The 16,072-nt window shown below is 48.8% G+C and overlaps 1 protein-coding gene across 2 annotated transcripts in view; it reads right to left on the bottom strand.

The window, feature by feature from the left end:
- Positions 1–1,258: 1,258 nt before the first annotated feature.
- SLX4 (SLX4 structure-specific endonuclease subunit) overlaps positions 1,259–16,072 on the bottom strand; it is a 31,430-nt gene continuing 16,616 nt past the window's right edge. The window contains exons 11-17 of one of the 2 annotated variants that reach the window (XM_069870586.1): positions 14,706–14,788; positions 10,965–11,111; positions 8,767–8,936; positions 4,911–7,360; positions 4,042–4,144; positions 3,330–3,806; positions 1,259–2,740 (exon numbers count right to left, since the gene is read on the bottom strand). In XM_069870586.1, the coding sequence (XP_069726687.1) occupies positions 2,404–2,740; positions 3,330–3,806; positions 4,042–4,144; positions 4,911–7,360; positions 8,767–8,936; positions 10,965–11,111; positions 14,706–14,788 (3,767 nt within the window). In that variant the 3' untranslated portion in view covers positions 1,259–2,403. Of the gene's footprint in view, positions 2,741–3,027; positions 3,807–4,041; positions 4,145–4,910; positions 7,361–8,766; positions 8,937–10,964; positions 11,112–14,705; positions 14,789–16,072 lie in introns of those variants that run through there. The other variant, XM_069870585.1, reaches the window with a different exon arrangement.

Genomic DNA, 16,072 nt, shown 5'->3' with positions numbered 1-16,072 from the left:
GGAACACAGAAATGAATATGACTGGAACTGTTTGGCAACACATGTTTGGCTGGCAGATGGCACCAGCGCTAGCGCAGGGATGCACGCTTTGCTTACGGATTAATGAAGCAGGCGAATGAATAATTGCTTTCAGCTAGTTTGCAGCATATGTCAGACATGTCCTTGCAGTCCTGAAGGCTGGGAGAGATTTTAAATCCTTTTCTGAGCATCTGAGAAAAGTTTTGAGATTTACAACGGACGTTTTGTCAGCTTCAGCAAAGCAGAGGCTTCGAGGCAAAGCTCTGCAAAGTGGTCACCTCTTAACCGACAGCACAGAGGTGATAGTTAAAATCATCTCTCTGCATTGGGCAAAGGCTGCCCAGCTGCAAAGTTTAAGGATGACAAAAACAAGAGGATGGAGACACTTCCAGTATCTAAAATCCAGATTTTTTTCGTATCATGCAGTTTTTGATGACATGATGCTACTTGAACGAGTGCAATTTATGTCCCCTAAGCTGTGACACTGCATTCACTGCACGTTAACATGTAATAAAGAATTCATTACAAAATCTCTGATCATAAAGCTGGGAAGGGATCCTACTTACTTTGCCATAAGGGCTGGAAGTACGTACTTGAGAAAAGAACACACAGTGTGCTAAGGGCAAGATCTCCTCGAATGCCACTGAGGGCAAAGCTCTTGTTCTTTTCATGTAACAACATCATCTTCTGGCAGCTCCACAAAAGAAGCTGAGGGAGGAAAAGCGCTGCGACTGCCAGGGAAGAAAACTTATCACTAGTTCCTGAAAACTCACCAGATGTGGTAGAAGGCTGTGCTAGGAGGCTCCCCCACCATTATCTGTGGCATGGGCACCAGAGAGAGAAGAGGAGACTCCCAGATGGCCACCCAAGTCCCCTTCGCAGCAGCCCTCCCCTTCAAGGCTGGTGGGACCCTTCCCCACAGCCGCTCCTGCCGGCAGCGCCCAGCACCGTCCCTCACGTCTCCCTCGCCCTGCGTGACACAGCCCAGACCAATCAGGCTGCTCATCTCCCACCAGGTCACCGGTTCATGGGGTGATGTCTCCCATTCCACCTCTCCTGGCTGCTGGGGTGACAATTCCTCTCCTCCAGCTCTCTGCGAGGGGTTTCTGCCAACTCAGGTGTAGAGCGCGGACTCCACCGCTCTCAACCAGGCCCAGCATCGTCGCTTTGAACTCCACACCTCTGCCACAAGACTTTTCTTACAGTTTATCAGTAGCACCTTATACATTGTTTATTGCAGATAATATCATCAAAGAAACCCAAGGAGATACTGTACCAAAAATAGAAACAAAAATGATATGTTCCAAATACATAAATACGTTTAGAGATCCGTCTTCTTTTGCTAAAGTGTTGTGTCGATTTTGCTGAGTGAGACTCTTTGCAGACTCAGAACTGCCAGAACAGACCAAAGTCAGAGATGTTGTGAAAGTAAATAAATAAAAGGTGACCATTTAGACTCTCTCAGAGAGTTTACAGCCTACAGTCAGTCCGGTGTGGAGAGGAGAGTGGCCAGTGATGTGGGCTTAGACTGGGTTATACCAAGTGCCGAAGAGATTCAGTGGTCACTGTGATGCCATCTTTGTAAAAACATCTCTGTCGAGGACACATTCAAGCTGCACTGAGGGTAGGACAGTGCTCGGAGAATGGAATGGATGGAATCTTTAACACAGATCCAGCACGGAAGCAAACACACACACACCTGGACACACAAATCCAAAGGGCTTTCACATGACATCTGGTGTCGGGGTTTTTTGGAGGCATCACAAAGAGCAGAAAACACCCTCCTGTTCTGCAGTCACGTAGAAACAGACCTAGGGGTTTTACCAGAGTTGGCAAATTGAACTGGGGCCAGAAGAAAGGCATCGTATTTCCATAAAGCTCTCTGCCTTGAAAATCAGCAGGGCAAATCGTACCCTGAAGAAATGAAGACAGAAGTCACCAGGGTGTAAATCTTCAGTGCTTTACAGAGAGAAAAGGGATCAGTTTCTTGCAGGCGGGTTATTCTACTGAATAGTGGAATGTGAAGGGTGAGGAATTTCTCAGCCAGAGAAAAGGTCACTGGGGGAAGCACCGACCCCTGGAAGCACCATCATGAGGAAAAGTTGGGGACATAAAACCGATTAGAAAAACAGGAAAAAAAAAGGCACAGGAGGAAAATAAGCAGGGAAAGAAGAGGCTCCAGCTGACCTGCATGCTGCAGGACAGTGCGCAAGGAGCTGGCCCTTCACCAGAGCCGTTCTCCAGCGTTCCCTGGCCATGGGCCACAAGGAGGAGCAGTGTGCCCACTCGTCATAGCCCGCTGCAAGCACTGCCTGGAGAAGGGCTCCCAGCTCATCGGGAAGGCCTCCACCGACAAAATGTTCAGGATGGAGGAGTGGGCTCTATTCAGTATCTTTTCCTCCTCTTTTTGTTCCCCTTTCTTTTCTGTTCCTTCTTCTTCCGGGCCCCGGCCGTGGTAAATGTGATACAGTGAGCATCTAAAAAGTCCAGCAGCTTTGCCTGGGAAATTTTAATGCCGTTCTGTTTCAGCTCCGCGTGCAGCTCAGCCAGCTCTAGTGGCTCATAAAAGAGAATTCTGTTGTACAGGGCTGTGTTTGATCGGATGTAGCACCTTATTGCCTCCTGCTTATCTTCTTCCCGAGCTGCTGCCTGAGATGCTGGAATCTCCTCTTCCTCCTCCTCGGATGCAAAAGCACAGTCTTCAAGTCCATTCACAAAAGAACTGAAAGCAAGATGAAGCAGGCCAGAGATCAAGGGAAGCACAGGCCATCAAGGACAGGACCAGAGCTTCCCGAGTCCCTGGTGACCAACCCCATGCCTGCTCTCCCCAGGCTCTACAATACCAGCACCCATAAAACGAGCAAAGCAGGACACAGCACACATCCTGCAAACTTCCCTACCCCAGCAGCCACAGTGCCGTTCCTGCTCACCCAGCCTGGAGCTGTCTGGAATTCCTTGTTCGTGACCCACAGCCCCTGTCAGCCTGCAGCAGCCTCTCCCTTGGTGCTGTGTCGCCCTCACCCTGTTCCAGCTGCAGGCTGCGAGCGCTCCTTGTCGCTCTGAGTCACAGAGGCCTTGCCCACACGCATCCACACATGCTTCCCTGCTCTGAAAATGGCTCATAGGGAATTAGACATGAAAAACTCAAAGCCTATTTCTTTTGTAGGAGCATGCGGACCTTCAAATGACAAGCCTCAGGAGGTGGCAGGGCCACTGTAGGCCACATGGACACTCATCTCATTCTTCGCCACGTTCCTAGCTCATCTCCGTCCTGCGCATTGACTGTTTTGTTTAGTACTTTGTTCCCTTACCTCTGCGAACCAAAAGAGATGTCGCTTCCATCCAATGAAGAAAGCGCAGACTCCTGAGATGCTGAGAGCGCTGGCTCTTCGCCATCGTCCGACAGAGACCACATCTCTGGAGATACAGATGGCCTTTTCTGCTCTTTGGCTCTTTCTGAGTCTTGTGTCATTCTCATTCCCTCCTCGGGTGCTGCACAGCTTGATTCCTGGGATCCAACAAGGTCATTGTCTGCCCTCCCCACAGGGAGCGCTGAAGAAGCCGCAGCAGCCTTCTTCCTCTTGCCGCCAGCCCTCAAGGAACGCTTCCCTCCAGCAGCCCGATCTGCCTCTGGCTGCCAAGAGCATTTTGCTGGGGACTTCTGCTGGGGAGGCTGGGAGGCTGGGATTTCCTCCTCAAAGTCAGAGTCCATGTCCCGGTGTGTGTACTGGAATATCTCCTTCAGCATCAACACCATCTGACGTTTGGGGAGGGCACGAACTCCAAATCTGAAAGAGAAAGGTGAGAACTTCAGTTAAGGTAAAGCTGCACCTTCCACTGTCCCAGCTCAGGAAGGGGATCAGGCCAGGGAGTCCGATGATCAGCTGGAAAAGCATGACATGACCTCAAAAACCACCAGCTGGAGCTTCATCATGGTTTTGCTCTCAGCCCAGGAGCTCTTTTTCACACTACTTGCCACCATTTCTGCTCACAGCAAAATGCGCTCATGGAGGCAGCGCTCACCTTCTCAACTCCTTCTTCAGCTCAGGCGTCTCCATGATGGAATAAGCTGGCATCGGTGTCACCGGAGTGCTGGGAGGCTCATTGTTCTCCTGACAGGAAGGTTCTGCAGCAGCGAAATGACCACGATCAGAATTAGTACAGGAAGCAATTAATGTGGCTGATATCCCCCCTCTTACTTGAAGCAGCACTACTTTTCTACAAGCTCCTTCAATTATTACTCAGCTTCATATTGGTCACAACAGTCAATGCTTTTTTTCCCCCCCTAAGCTGGGATACTTGGGTTTTATTGACTTTAAATCAGAAAACAGCTTAATTTAATACATAAAATACATGTGTGAATGAGAAGCCCAGCCAGGGCTTTGTTAGAACAGGCAACTTTTACAAGGCAGTTAAGAAAACATGTTTACTGAATTCAGAGAAGTGTTCTTCTCCCAGGAAGCATAGCAGGGGTTTGCAGAAGAAACTGAGCTAGTCCAGCTCCCAGGGTCCTGCATTAGAGCCTGCTTTAACGACATCAATTAACCAATGCTGTGAAGCACAGTCAATCCTGCACTTCATGTTCTAAACACCCATTAACCTAATCATTTAATATGGCATAATTAGTAATGTGTTAGTTACTACGAGATCAATTACTGGTCTTAGATGGAAGAAACCACACAAGGACATGTGCTGAGCACTCAGAGGTCTGTTACAAGGGCCCAGCACTCCGAAGGCAGCACCAGAGAGCAGAGCATCAGCACAGCCTGGCAGAAAAGCCCGTGTGAATGTTGCCCAGTGGCAGGGACCCTTCCAATGGATCAAGCGAGATGACCACTTAGAATGAAAACCTCTTAACTGAGTCCAAACCCAGTATTGCTACAAGCTCTTACCAGGAGTCTTCACAGGATCTGTCTGACTGGCGCCTGCTGCAGCCGGCACCCTCTGAGACAGAGGAAGCATCTCTGGAAATTCATCTTCCTCCTCCTCTCCATTCCAGTCATCCCAGATTTTGGAGTTCAGGTAACTCGGCCTACTGCCCACGGAGGAACACGCCTCAACAGGACTCTTGTCAAGACAGAGTAAAGCTGTTCTCCTGCCAACAGGACTTCCTCGAAGAGGGGTACTGCCCTTAATCTCCTGCGTGTGCACCGGGCTCTGGTTGTGCCAGGAGCCTGGACTGGGGCTGCTGGTGGTGCCGCTCGTCACGCGGCTGCCCTGGTGGGAGTCCTGGTTGCCACCTTTGACTGGTGACAGGCACTCAATGTGCCAGCAGTCATCAACAGCGATCGGAGGCTCGTCACACAGCACGACGCTACTGCTCACAGAAGGCAGGCTGATTTCCTTATCGCCGTCCTCTACCTCAATCACACTGGTATTTGTTTTACCTGCTAGGGACTGCTCAGGGCACAGAGAGACAGGTTTAGATAAAGATGAGTTCGTGACACATGGGCTTTTTATGTTGGTGTAGTCAGGGGAGAGGAGAAACGTATCTGCTGGAGAAACTGGTGGGGAGTTCCTGGGAGCTGATTCTGCTGCTGGGCTGCTGGGTGGGCTCCTTTCACCAACCGAGTTCTCCACAGGCAAATGTTTGCCTACCGGTGTTGTTTCACTAACTTCTATTAGATTCCCAGCTACCTCATGGTCACTGTTACCTGCTGCTAAGTTCTTTGTGCTGAGTTTAGATCCTGAAATCTTTGAAGAATTAATACTTGTGACCCAAGTCTGTGTTGAGAAGCTTCTGCTTTTGCTCAGAACTGGTGTGTCTGGCACCAGCCAGGAGTTGTCTGTACCCGAAGACACTTCATGACCGAGCCTTTTTTCAGGGCTCAGGTTTGGACTCCGTTTGCGCTCCATACCGGCACCTCTTTGGCTGCTGAGAGGCAATTCGGTGGACATCTCTACATCATTAACTTCATGCACTGTATCTGTAACGCCACCTGAGACCTGGATTGACCCCTGCTCTGCTTCAGTGACTGATGAGTTGGGTTCAGGAGTTGGTATCTCAGGACCTTGTTCTACGTTCATACATTCCACTGGCGCAGGGATTTCCGTTTCTTTCAGAGCACAGCTTGACTCTGGTGACTTCGTATCTTCTTGTAATTCCATTTCATCATCAGAAGATAAAACAATAACATCACCCTCCTTGTTCCCCTGAGCTGCAGCACCCCGAGTTCTGATGATGGGTGATGACAACACTGAGACATACGCACACTTCTTTAAGTTGGGAAATTCTGCTGGAGAAACTGTATTCTCATTCCTTGACGCAGTATCCAGCTCGATGGCTTTCTGGAAGGGTGTTTCATCAGATGGGGATGACTTTTCCTTTTTGTTTTGCTGCGGTGTCGATACATGTTCTCCATCAAACTTTCTGTCTGCTTTTGAAGATGCAGGTGAAGAGCCAACAGCAGGAAAATGGGGCACAAGAGGTCTGGGAAAAGAACTATCGTAAAAACCATTCCTATGTGGATAAAGCTCTTTTTGAGACATGCTGTACAGAAGTGAATCATTAACATCAATGTGTTTTTCACTAGGAGCCTTTCCTGATTCTCTGGTAACATCTTGCTTTGGGGAAGGCTCACAGTAACCTCCCTGCGTAGCAGAAAACAAGTGTTCGTAACTGTCATTTGTATCAGGATCACTATGGAGGCCAGGAAACTGTTCTTCACTGGGCTCTGCCCCGTCATGTGAGACCTGAAACAACTCAGAATCCTTTACGCCGTCACATCTCCTAATGGTGTCTCCTTCATTAGCAGTGGCACCATGGGGTGCTGCATCCCATTTTTGAGGTTCATTGTGATTAGGTACAAACGCAGTCTGTGGAGCATGCGAGTTTTCACACCTATTTATATTCTGCATTTTCTCTTGTGCAGACGAGTCACATTTAGACCTTTCCACATCATTGTCATCCTTCAAATCTTTGAAGTTGTCATTTATTGAAGCAGATTCAGACCTCTTTACTTCCTCCTCCTCCATTTGCTGGTTTGTACCTTGGGCTGCCTCAGTATCGCTACAGATGCTGCAGTCTGTTCCCTCGCTCTCCTCTCTTTCACCCTGAACCATCTTTCTCTGAGTTGCAGCAAACTCATAGATCTCCTCCAGCTCCTTTTCACCCACCCCATTGTCATCTTCCTTCTGGTATTCAGGGCTCAGCATAGCTACTTCTTCCTCATCTTCACCCACCCACACTGACTTCAAGAGGTCTTGGAAGTTCTCAGCTCTGTCCTCACAATCCTTATCATCCCTCACAGAGAGAATGTCATCATCTGAATCCACTCCAGAAGACACCTGACTCTCTCCAGTGCCGCTTTCACACTTTGCCATCAATTCCCTCACACCAAACCTGCAAGGATATAAAAGTAATGTTAGTATCTTCCTTCTTCAGTGTTTCTTCACCACTTTGCCACCTGATCACTCTTGTGCGCCCTGTAAAGAATTTGCATGAGGATACTGGTTTCCTACGATGTACAAGATCCAATATAGTCCTAAAATTCAGAATTCCCTTTTCCAGGTGTCACTCACAGGAAAGCACCAGGCTCACTTTTCCTTTGTTATGTTTGAGACTTAATCAGGTTTATGACTCCACTAAAAGCCCTTGAGCACCGCTGAGAGCCCCACAGAACGGCTGGGGCTGGATAACATCTGTCACGTGCAAGTGTCACGGCTTTTTGGAGTGACAGGGCACCTCTGTTCATACATTTTGGGAAGGCCCAACCATTTTCCCCCCATATTTCAACAACTGCTCCTATTTCAAACTCTGCTTAGTGCATGCCCAGCATCACAACTGAGATCACGACTGACACAGCACCTTAGAGCTCTAAGCATCCCATACATTCCGCAAGTGCATCACTAGTGCAATGCTTTCAGAATCACACATAGAGGTTATGTTCATCATCATCGTCAACATCAGCTGTTAATAAACACCCTAAGACAAAACTCTTGGCAGAATTCTGCTCAGCGTATACCAAACACACAAGATCTCACAGAGATACAACCTGAAGAGAAACATGTAGGAAACAGGAGGACAGGACATTCTTACGTGCAAGTTTCATTTAAGATGTAAGGACTATGGCATCCTGGCTTCTATCAGAAACAGCATGGCCAGCAGGTCCAGGGAGGTTATTCTCCTTCTGGACTAGGCACTGGTGAGACTGCACCTCGAATCCTGTGTTCAGTTCTGGGCCCCTCACCACAAGAAGGATGTTGAGGCTCTGGAGCGAGTCCAGAGAAGAGCAACGAAGCTGGGGAAGGGGCTGGAGAACAGGCCTTATGAGGAATGGCTGAGAGAGCTGGGGGTGTTTAGCCTGGAGGAGGCTGAGGGGAGACCTCATTGCTCTCTACAACTACCTGAAAGGAGGTTGTGGAGAGGAGGGAGCTGGGCTCTTCTCCCAAGTGACAGGGGACAGGACGAGGGAGGGAACAGGACAGGGGAGGTTTAGGCTGAACATTAGGAAAAAAGTTTTCACAGAAAGTGTCATTGGGCACTGTCAGAGGCTGCCCAGGGAGGGGGCTGAGTCACCTTCCCTGGAGTTGTTTAAGGGATGGGTGGACGAGGTGCTGAGGGACATGGTTTAGTGATTGATGGGAATGGTTGGACTCGATGATCCGGTGGGTCTTTTCCAACCTGGTTGTTCTATGATTCTATGACTATGGAATTTGTAAGCCACTAAAACTGCAACAGACAGGATCAGGCTGGGGTCTGTTCAGCTGAAAGCATGAGGGGATCCAAAGTACGCGGATGATACGAACCTGGCAGCCAGATCCCTGACCTGGGGCAGCAGCCCAGCGGGGATGTCGGCATCGGCAGCATAAAGGTACCGCAGGAACACAGACACGGCCCTTCCTGTCACATCACTCAGCAGCACACGGCGGGTCTGGGGGTTCCCATCCTCCTCCACCAAGAACCCCTGGCTGTGAACCTGCAGTAGGAGGAAAACAGAGTCCATTTGCTGGTACAGGAATGACAGCACCAACGTTCTTGTTCATATCAGCTTATCGCTTTCATTCACCCAAGTCTTATCCAGGGACCAGGACCTGATGCCTCAGGGGGAATCTGAATGATCGGTTCTGCAGAGTTCAGGCTGTTTCCTTCCTGACCCTACAGCTGTGAGCCTGGAGAAAGTTGAACTACTCATTGTTTTAGTTGCACATAGAAAAGATGGTCTTTGAGTTCTCCAGGTAGTTTTGAAATCAAATTACTTCCCAGAGCACAAATTCCAGAGTTACCTACACCTCTCTACAAGTGAGCTTCCTCTGATCTGCTTTGAATTTACCCACCTCTGATGAACTGCCAAAACTTTAGTCCACCTGGTGTCCCACAGGAAAAGAGACAAGATAAAAAATTGAACTGACCATCTCCCAGTGGCCTCAAGCTCCACCAGGGGAGGTTTAGGCTGAACATTAGGAAAAATATTTTCATGGAAAGGGTCATTGGACACTGGCAGAGGCTGCCCAGGGAGGGGGTTGAGTCACCTTCCCTGGAGGTGTTTAAGGGACGGGTGGACGAGGTGCTGAGGGCCATGGTTTTTTTGATTGATGGGAATGGTCGGACTCGATGATCCGGTGGGTCTTTTCCAACTTGGTGATTCTATGATTATCTGCGTGGGTCCAACTTGATCTCAGGTTTAGCAAAAAGGCATCTCCAGTTCAGAAAGGTCGTGCTTCCCTCACAGACAAACCACAGACTGTGGTCTCTGAAACTCTCGCCACAGCTAGGGAATGCCACGCAAGAGAAAACATGAGCTCAAAAGAAATCTCAGATTAATTACTGTCCCCCTTTTACTCAAAATCTTCAGCGCGGAAGAGCACTGCCTCATCTCTATGGAAAATAAGCATGAAACGCTGCTCCGCAGGTGAGGACTTAAGAGGAAAACAACCCTCTGTGGGAATCAAAAATGCAGCATGGGGCCACTCCCACAACTCTAGCCACCCAAATGATTCCTGCCCATGAAAACAGTGGACGGGAACGCTGAAGCCAGACAGAGTTGTCATGAAGTAATAAGAAAATGTGGCTAACCCAGTAAATTTTTAAATCATTTGATTTGTGGGCACATCCCCATTCAATGGTTGTGAAGATCCCATAAAAAAAAACATATTAAGGCTGCCGTGTGGTACAGATGAACTTGCTTCCCTTCTTCAAACTTTCATGGACCCCTTAGGAATGGCCTGAGTCACCTTGGGTGGAAACTACTGCCAACATGCATGAGGATGAAAAATAATTCCACTGTTTCCAAGAGGGCAGCTTTAAAGAAAGCTTCCTTTGTTAAGGAGCTGGCTGTATGGACTGGTAGCAGCTCTGTGAAAGAGTGCAAATCTTGGGCTCGTTGCCTTTCACTGTCCCAACAGGAGGCTGCACAGGAGCAGGCTGGGAACTATTCAACCCAAAATGCTTCTGGGAACACAACAGCTCCTTCACCAGCCTTGCAAAAAGCACAGTTCAGTGCTTTTGTGCCCTGTTCTCTGGCCAACTTTCTGTCTTTTGGAGATGCAGGTGATGAGCCAAGAGCAGGAAAAAGAGGCACACAAGGTTTGAGAAGAGAATCCCCATAAAAAACATTTCTATGTCGAGACAGCTCCAAAGCAACTCGGAGAGTGTCAAAACTCTTCAAGTACTTCTCAGAATCTCTCTACTCCATGCTCACGCTTCCCAGCCTGGATGACAAGCAGGACAAACCACAATGAACAAGGCAGCCTGCACTTGTGCAGGTACAAAAATTCAAGGGCAAAAAGCACTCAGGAAGCTTCCTCCATTGCTCATGGGCAGAATGCAAGGATCCTTGCCTTCCCACAGTCCCTCCAGATAAAGTATTATGTTTTTCACCACTTTGTCATGATTCTGGTTTCCTAAGTTGAAACCCCAGCAGTGCTCTGTGCCGAGAACTGATTGTTGGCGTGGGCAGCCTGGGCTCTCCTGAAGCAGAGGAGGAAAGTCTGTCAGCAGTACTTACAACCTGAACGGCCTGAGGGCACCGGGCATACAACACAAACATGTGGGCGTAGAGGACTTCCCCAGAGTCCACCTGGAACTCGACATCACTTAAGTGGGGGTTGTTGACCATCGCACTGAAATCTTCAGCCAGCGACCTGAGAGAGGACTGGAACACAGAAGGAACACAAAGATTCAGTTACAGGATTCAGTTACAGGTGTCAGACGTGTCCCTGAAAAATAAGGAGGGAATCACAGAATTATGGAATGGTTTGGATTGGAAGGAACCTTAAAGCCCATCCAGTTCCACCCCCTGCCATGGGCAGGGACACCTCCCACTGGATCAGGGGCTCCAAGCCCCATCCAACCTGGCCTTGAACACCTCCAGGGATGGGGCAGCCACCACTGCTCTGGGCAACCTGGGCCAGGGCCTCCCACCCTCACAGAAAAACATTTCTGCCTAACATCTCATCTCAGTCTCCCTTCTGTCAGCTTCAAATCATTCCCCCTTGTCCAATCCCTGCACTCCCTGATCCAGAGCTCTTCCCCAGCTTTCCTGGAGCCCCGTTCAGTAATGGAAGCTGCTCTAAGGTCTCCACAGAGCCTTCTCTTCTCCAGGCTGAACCCAAACTCTCTCAGCCTGTCCTCATACAGGAGGTGCTCCAGCCCTCGCATTATCTCCGTGGCCTCCTCTGGACTTGCTCCCAACAGTTCCATGTCCTTCCTGCGCTAACCCAGTCTGTCAGCGCCGCTGCACTGTGGGCACCAGTCAGGATGCGCTGCCTTCGCCTTCTGAAGATACTTATCAGCATCATCACCTTGTGGCCTTCTCTGTGATGAATATGCAGGCAAGTCTAACAGATGCTCCCGGCTTTGTTTTCCTCCACTTTTTCACAAACGTGAAGAAAGGGCAGTCGTGTTGTGTTCTGCTGTACTTGTTCTGCCTCGCATTACAGCCCATTATCACCCTCAGCCCTTCACCGCACCGTTTCCTGCTGTGGTCCAGCCTGCAGCTGGACCTCTTGATCTGTTGCCTCCCACCACATGCTTAGGAAACTGTAATTTCCACTTTGGTGGATTTGAACTCAATTCACTGTAATTAGAGTCAGAGGAAAGAGGATGACTCAAGGATGGTGTAATGAGCCTTTCTTCCCTCATCCACTGTCTGGCAAGTACTGCTGAGAAGATCAGCTCTGCCACAAGGGGCCACATAGAATAAAACTAATGTAGGTGTAGAGTTCAAAGGAATTTCTGTGCATGTTACCGAAACCCCTTTTGAGGATTCCCCTTAATAATAAAAAGGAAACGTATTTTCTACTACTGTTCTAGAATTTTGGGGAGGCCTGGGTGACTGCGCCTGGTACTGGTGGCGGTCAGGTCAGGCCTGGGACACGCTGCCAAGCACAGCAGTGAAGAACATTGCTTCTGCTCTGGAGCTGCTCCCAGTATGAACACACCCCGGTCAATCTAAAGGCTCAGATCCCTCTAGGCAAGTGCTGGAGGTGGCCAATTCTTCAGAGAAGTGTGAAATACCCTCAGCTCACAGCCGAGAGACCGCCTGACTGTAAGCAGAAACCAGTTTATATATAACCACAATGATCACCGACACTGTGCTTCTCAAACCTACTGCAGAGTCGAGGAACTGCAAGATTCATTCCAGTGAACATCTGCACGGGATGCTGTTCCACCTGGAACAACACAGCTCTTTATTTTATTAGCAGATTTCAACATCAGCTCAGCGGACTGGGGAAACCCAACCTCTCTACTTGCTCCAGCACGTGCCTGCAGGCAGCCAACGCTAATTAGCACCGACACAGTAGCATCAGAATGCTCCGTCCAGGCCTTCCTAGGTGGGCTGGTGAAGACTGCGTGACGTGGCAGTGCTGTGGAATGATCTCCAAGGGGAGGACAGGAAGCTTAGTCTGGAAACTAATCTGATCTTTCTTGCTTTCTTATTCTTGGCAGGTAGGCCACTTGCAAGACAGCACCTTGGGAAGCCAGCAAACACAGACTCCTGATGCTACATTCCAGGCAGCAAGCCCAGAACAGCTTTCCTGCTGATGCTAAAATTATGAATCAAGAACAGGGAAATAATGTAAGGCCAGAAACCTCCTGGCAGCACCATTCTCCATGCAAAGCAAACGTACCGGCCCAGCGACAGCTCTGATAAGGCATGTGCTCCTGTTGGAGAACCCACCAGAACACCCTCCTATGGAGCAGGCCAGCTGGACTGGACTGCACAGATGTCATGGGGTCTTAAGCATGGGTGGTGGGTGTGTTTCCAATGCTATGGATGTATTTCATAGAATCATAGAATAACCAGGTTGGAAGAGACCCACCGGATCATCGAGTCCAACCATTCCTATCAAACACTAAACCAAGTATTTGCTCTCCACTTATGCTGTCTGCACTCATATAAAGCACAAACCACTCCTGCTCTTCAGCCACACTTCATTTGCTCAGGAAAACTATCACAGAATCAAACTCAACCTGATAAACTGATCATATTGGTGTTGCTGGTAGCAACTGAGTTCCAACAACAGCAGCAGAACAGTTTCTGTGTAGCTAAAGGCCTCAGAAGCTTATCAAACAAAACATTTTCACCTGCTAAGGGGTTTTATTTTTGATACTCCTGATGAACACCTAGAGTCTTGGTAACAAGAGACTGCGATGCTCAAGTTTAATACTGATTCTCACCTCAAAGATCTGTCTCCTTTCAGAAGTATCTTAACCCTATAAGCACAAATATGAACATGCATTCTCAGGGCATCAAACTTTACCTAGCACCAAAAACTACTGGCTTTCACGGCATGATTATTTATTACCAAACCAAAGATAATAAGTTTCACCAGAAAAAGCAGGTGACCTCAGTAAGAAAATTCACTAGGATTTTTATCACATGCACTTCAATTGAAGAAAACTGATTATACATCCTTGGGGGATTACGTATCCACTGCTGCATCTGGGGTGAGATGTCATCTACAGAGCACTGCCAGCTGGATAAAACAGCCTAGGTTCACATTTGGGCCCCTCACTGTAAGAAAGACTCTGAGGTCCTCAAACGTGTCCAGAGAAGAGCAATGAAGTTCATGAAGGAGCTGGAACACAAGTCTTATGAGGAACGGCTGAGGGAACAGGGCTTGTTTAGCCTAGAAAAGAGGAGGCTGAGAGGAGACCTTATCACTCTCTACAACTACCTAAAAGGAGGTTGCAGAGAGGTGGGTGCTGGCCTCTTCTCCCAAGTCACAGGTGACAGGCCAAGAGGGAACGGCCTCAAGCTGCACTAGGGGAAGTTTAGATTGGATATTAGGAACAATTTCTTCACAGAAACTGGCTACGGCCAGTTTTCTCTTGGATATCACGGGCATTAAAGCAGAAAACTGCATGACGTGGTTCAGCTCCACCCCTAGCTCCTACCCCTAAATACTCTTATCGCTGTAACACAACTGTTCACCTGGTTCTCTTTATACAAACGATGCACCGACTGGTCTTCCTGCTGGTTTAAATCACCTCTCTCTCCAGGTGGGACAAGTACTGAAAACCCACAGGGCTGCTCGTGGCCATCAATGGAATATCACCACATTTGCTGATCTCTCCTGTGCCCACAATGGTTCCTGCAGGACTGTCAGCCTTAAGACGCTCCTTGTTTCGATGGAAAGGGATAGGAAATATTCCATACTCCTATGAACTTCACAAATGCAATAGCTTCTTTTGTACAGTGCTAAATAAATATGAAAAAAAGTGGGAAAAAAGGGGGTTTTACCCTTTTACAGCTGCTCGTCAGGAGGCTCTTCTCTTTGGATGGGGGCACAAAGCCACTCTGTGGAATATCACCGGGAGCCGGTTCTTTGAGGAAAAGAAGAAAACGCACGTCACAAATCACATACAACTTGTGAGACAGAGTAAGAATTCCTAAGAGTATCCTTGCCACGCCAGCAGCTGTATCCAGCCTGACTGAGTCGAAGGCTCAGCCTCTCGCTCATCCCTTTATCAGAGGGTTTGGCTCTGGGCCATGAGGGGCTGTGGGTACTGAGTACTGTTCAGCCACGAGCAGCACCGATCTGCTGCAGATCCGTGTGCGCCACCATCATCCACATGGAGAAACGGCAGCGCGCAGCATGCTCCTCCGCTTCCACAGCCCAGTTTTCCTCCAGTGGGAAAAAAACTAGGACACAGAGCAGGATGGGACATGCCAAGGTCTCATCCTAGCAGAATGCATCCTAGACCCGCATCTCAACCTAGACAAAATGCTTGTGGGCCCTAGTGCTCTGAGGCAGCCAGTGAAATCAGAGTCCCAGCCAGCCCGCCCCTGCTGTAGCCCACGGAGCACGCAGAACAGGATGCAGAGCAACAGAAAGAATTAATGTCTTCAGGAACGGTTTCAGCTGCACCAGTGTCTGCACAGTGTTTTTTCTCCTCCTGGTCTCATTTACACACACAATATAGATTTTTGTGCACAAGTGATTTCCCTCACCCAGGAAGCGACATCTCCGCTGACCCCCAGGAGTGGTTTTACAGGCCCAGCAATCACCTGCTGCAGCTTAGTAGGGGAAATGAGGAATGTTATACTCATGCAAAAATGCAAACAGAACTTAGCAGCCGTGTTCTCTTTCACAGGTGAACAGGGGACACAACACACGCTGCTGGACAGCCAGGGCATTTTGGGGAGATCACCGACTCTGAAATATGTGGTTTTGCCCCACATGCAGATGTGACTGGGGACATCAGAGAGCTGCCCGCAGAGGAATTCTAGGTGTTGTGTTTTTTCAACCCTGTACAGGCACAAATAAGCTTCAGGTTTGTGTAATCAATGGACCGCCATAAAATCATCCTTCTTGCAGCTCTCTCTCACCTGATTGTCTCAAGACCTCAAAAGACAGTGCACATAACAGAAAGACTTATCAAACAGCTGTTGAATAGGCCTGGCAGAAAATAATTTGATATCCTAAAGGGAATTTTAAAATAAAATTCAGTATCTGCTGCCCAGGAGGTCTCTTAAATGCCAGGACTTAGGAATAATTTCAGAAACGTCAGCCTGATTGTATCTAAAGCTTACTGCAGAATCACGTCCCCCTGCAATATCACCTCTTGGATCAACATCGGCATCCTCTGGGTGCCGTCATGGCTCCC

Source organism: Phaenicophaeus curvirostris, chromosome 16 (genome assembly GCF_032191515.1).
Source record: "Phaenicophaeus curvirostris isolate KB17595 chromosome 16, BPBGC_Pcur_1.0, whole genome shotgun sequence".
Taxonomy (NCBI): domain Eukaryota; kingdom Metazoa; phylum Chordata; class Aves; order Cuculiformes; family Cuculidae; genus Phaenicophaeus; species Phaenicophaeus curvirostris.
The sequence above is the reverse complement of the archived record's forward strand: the minus strand, read 5'-3'. Positions and strand labels throughout refer to the sequence as shown.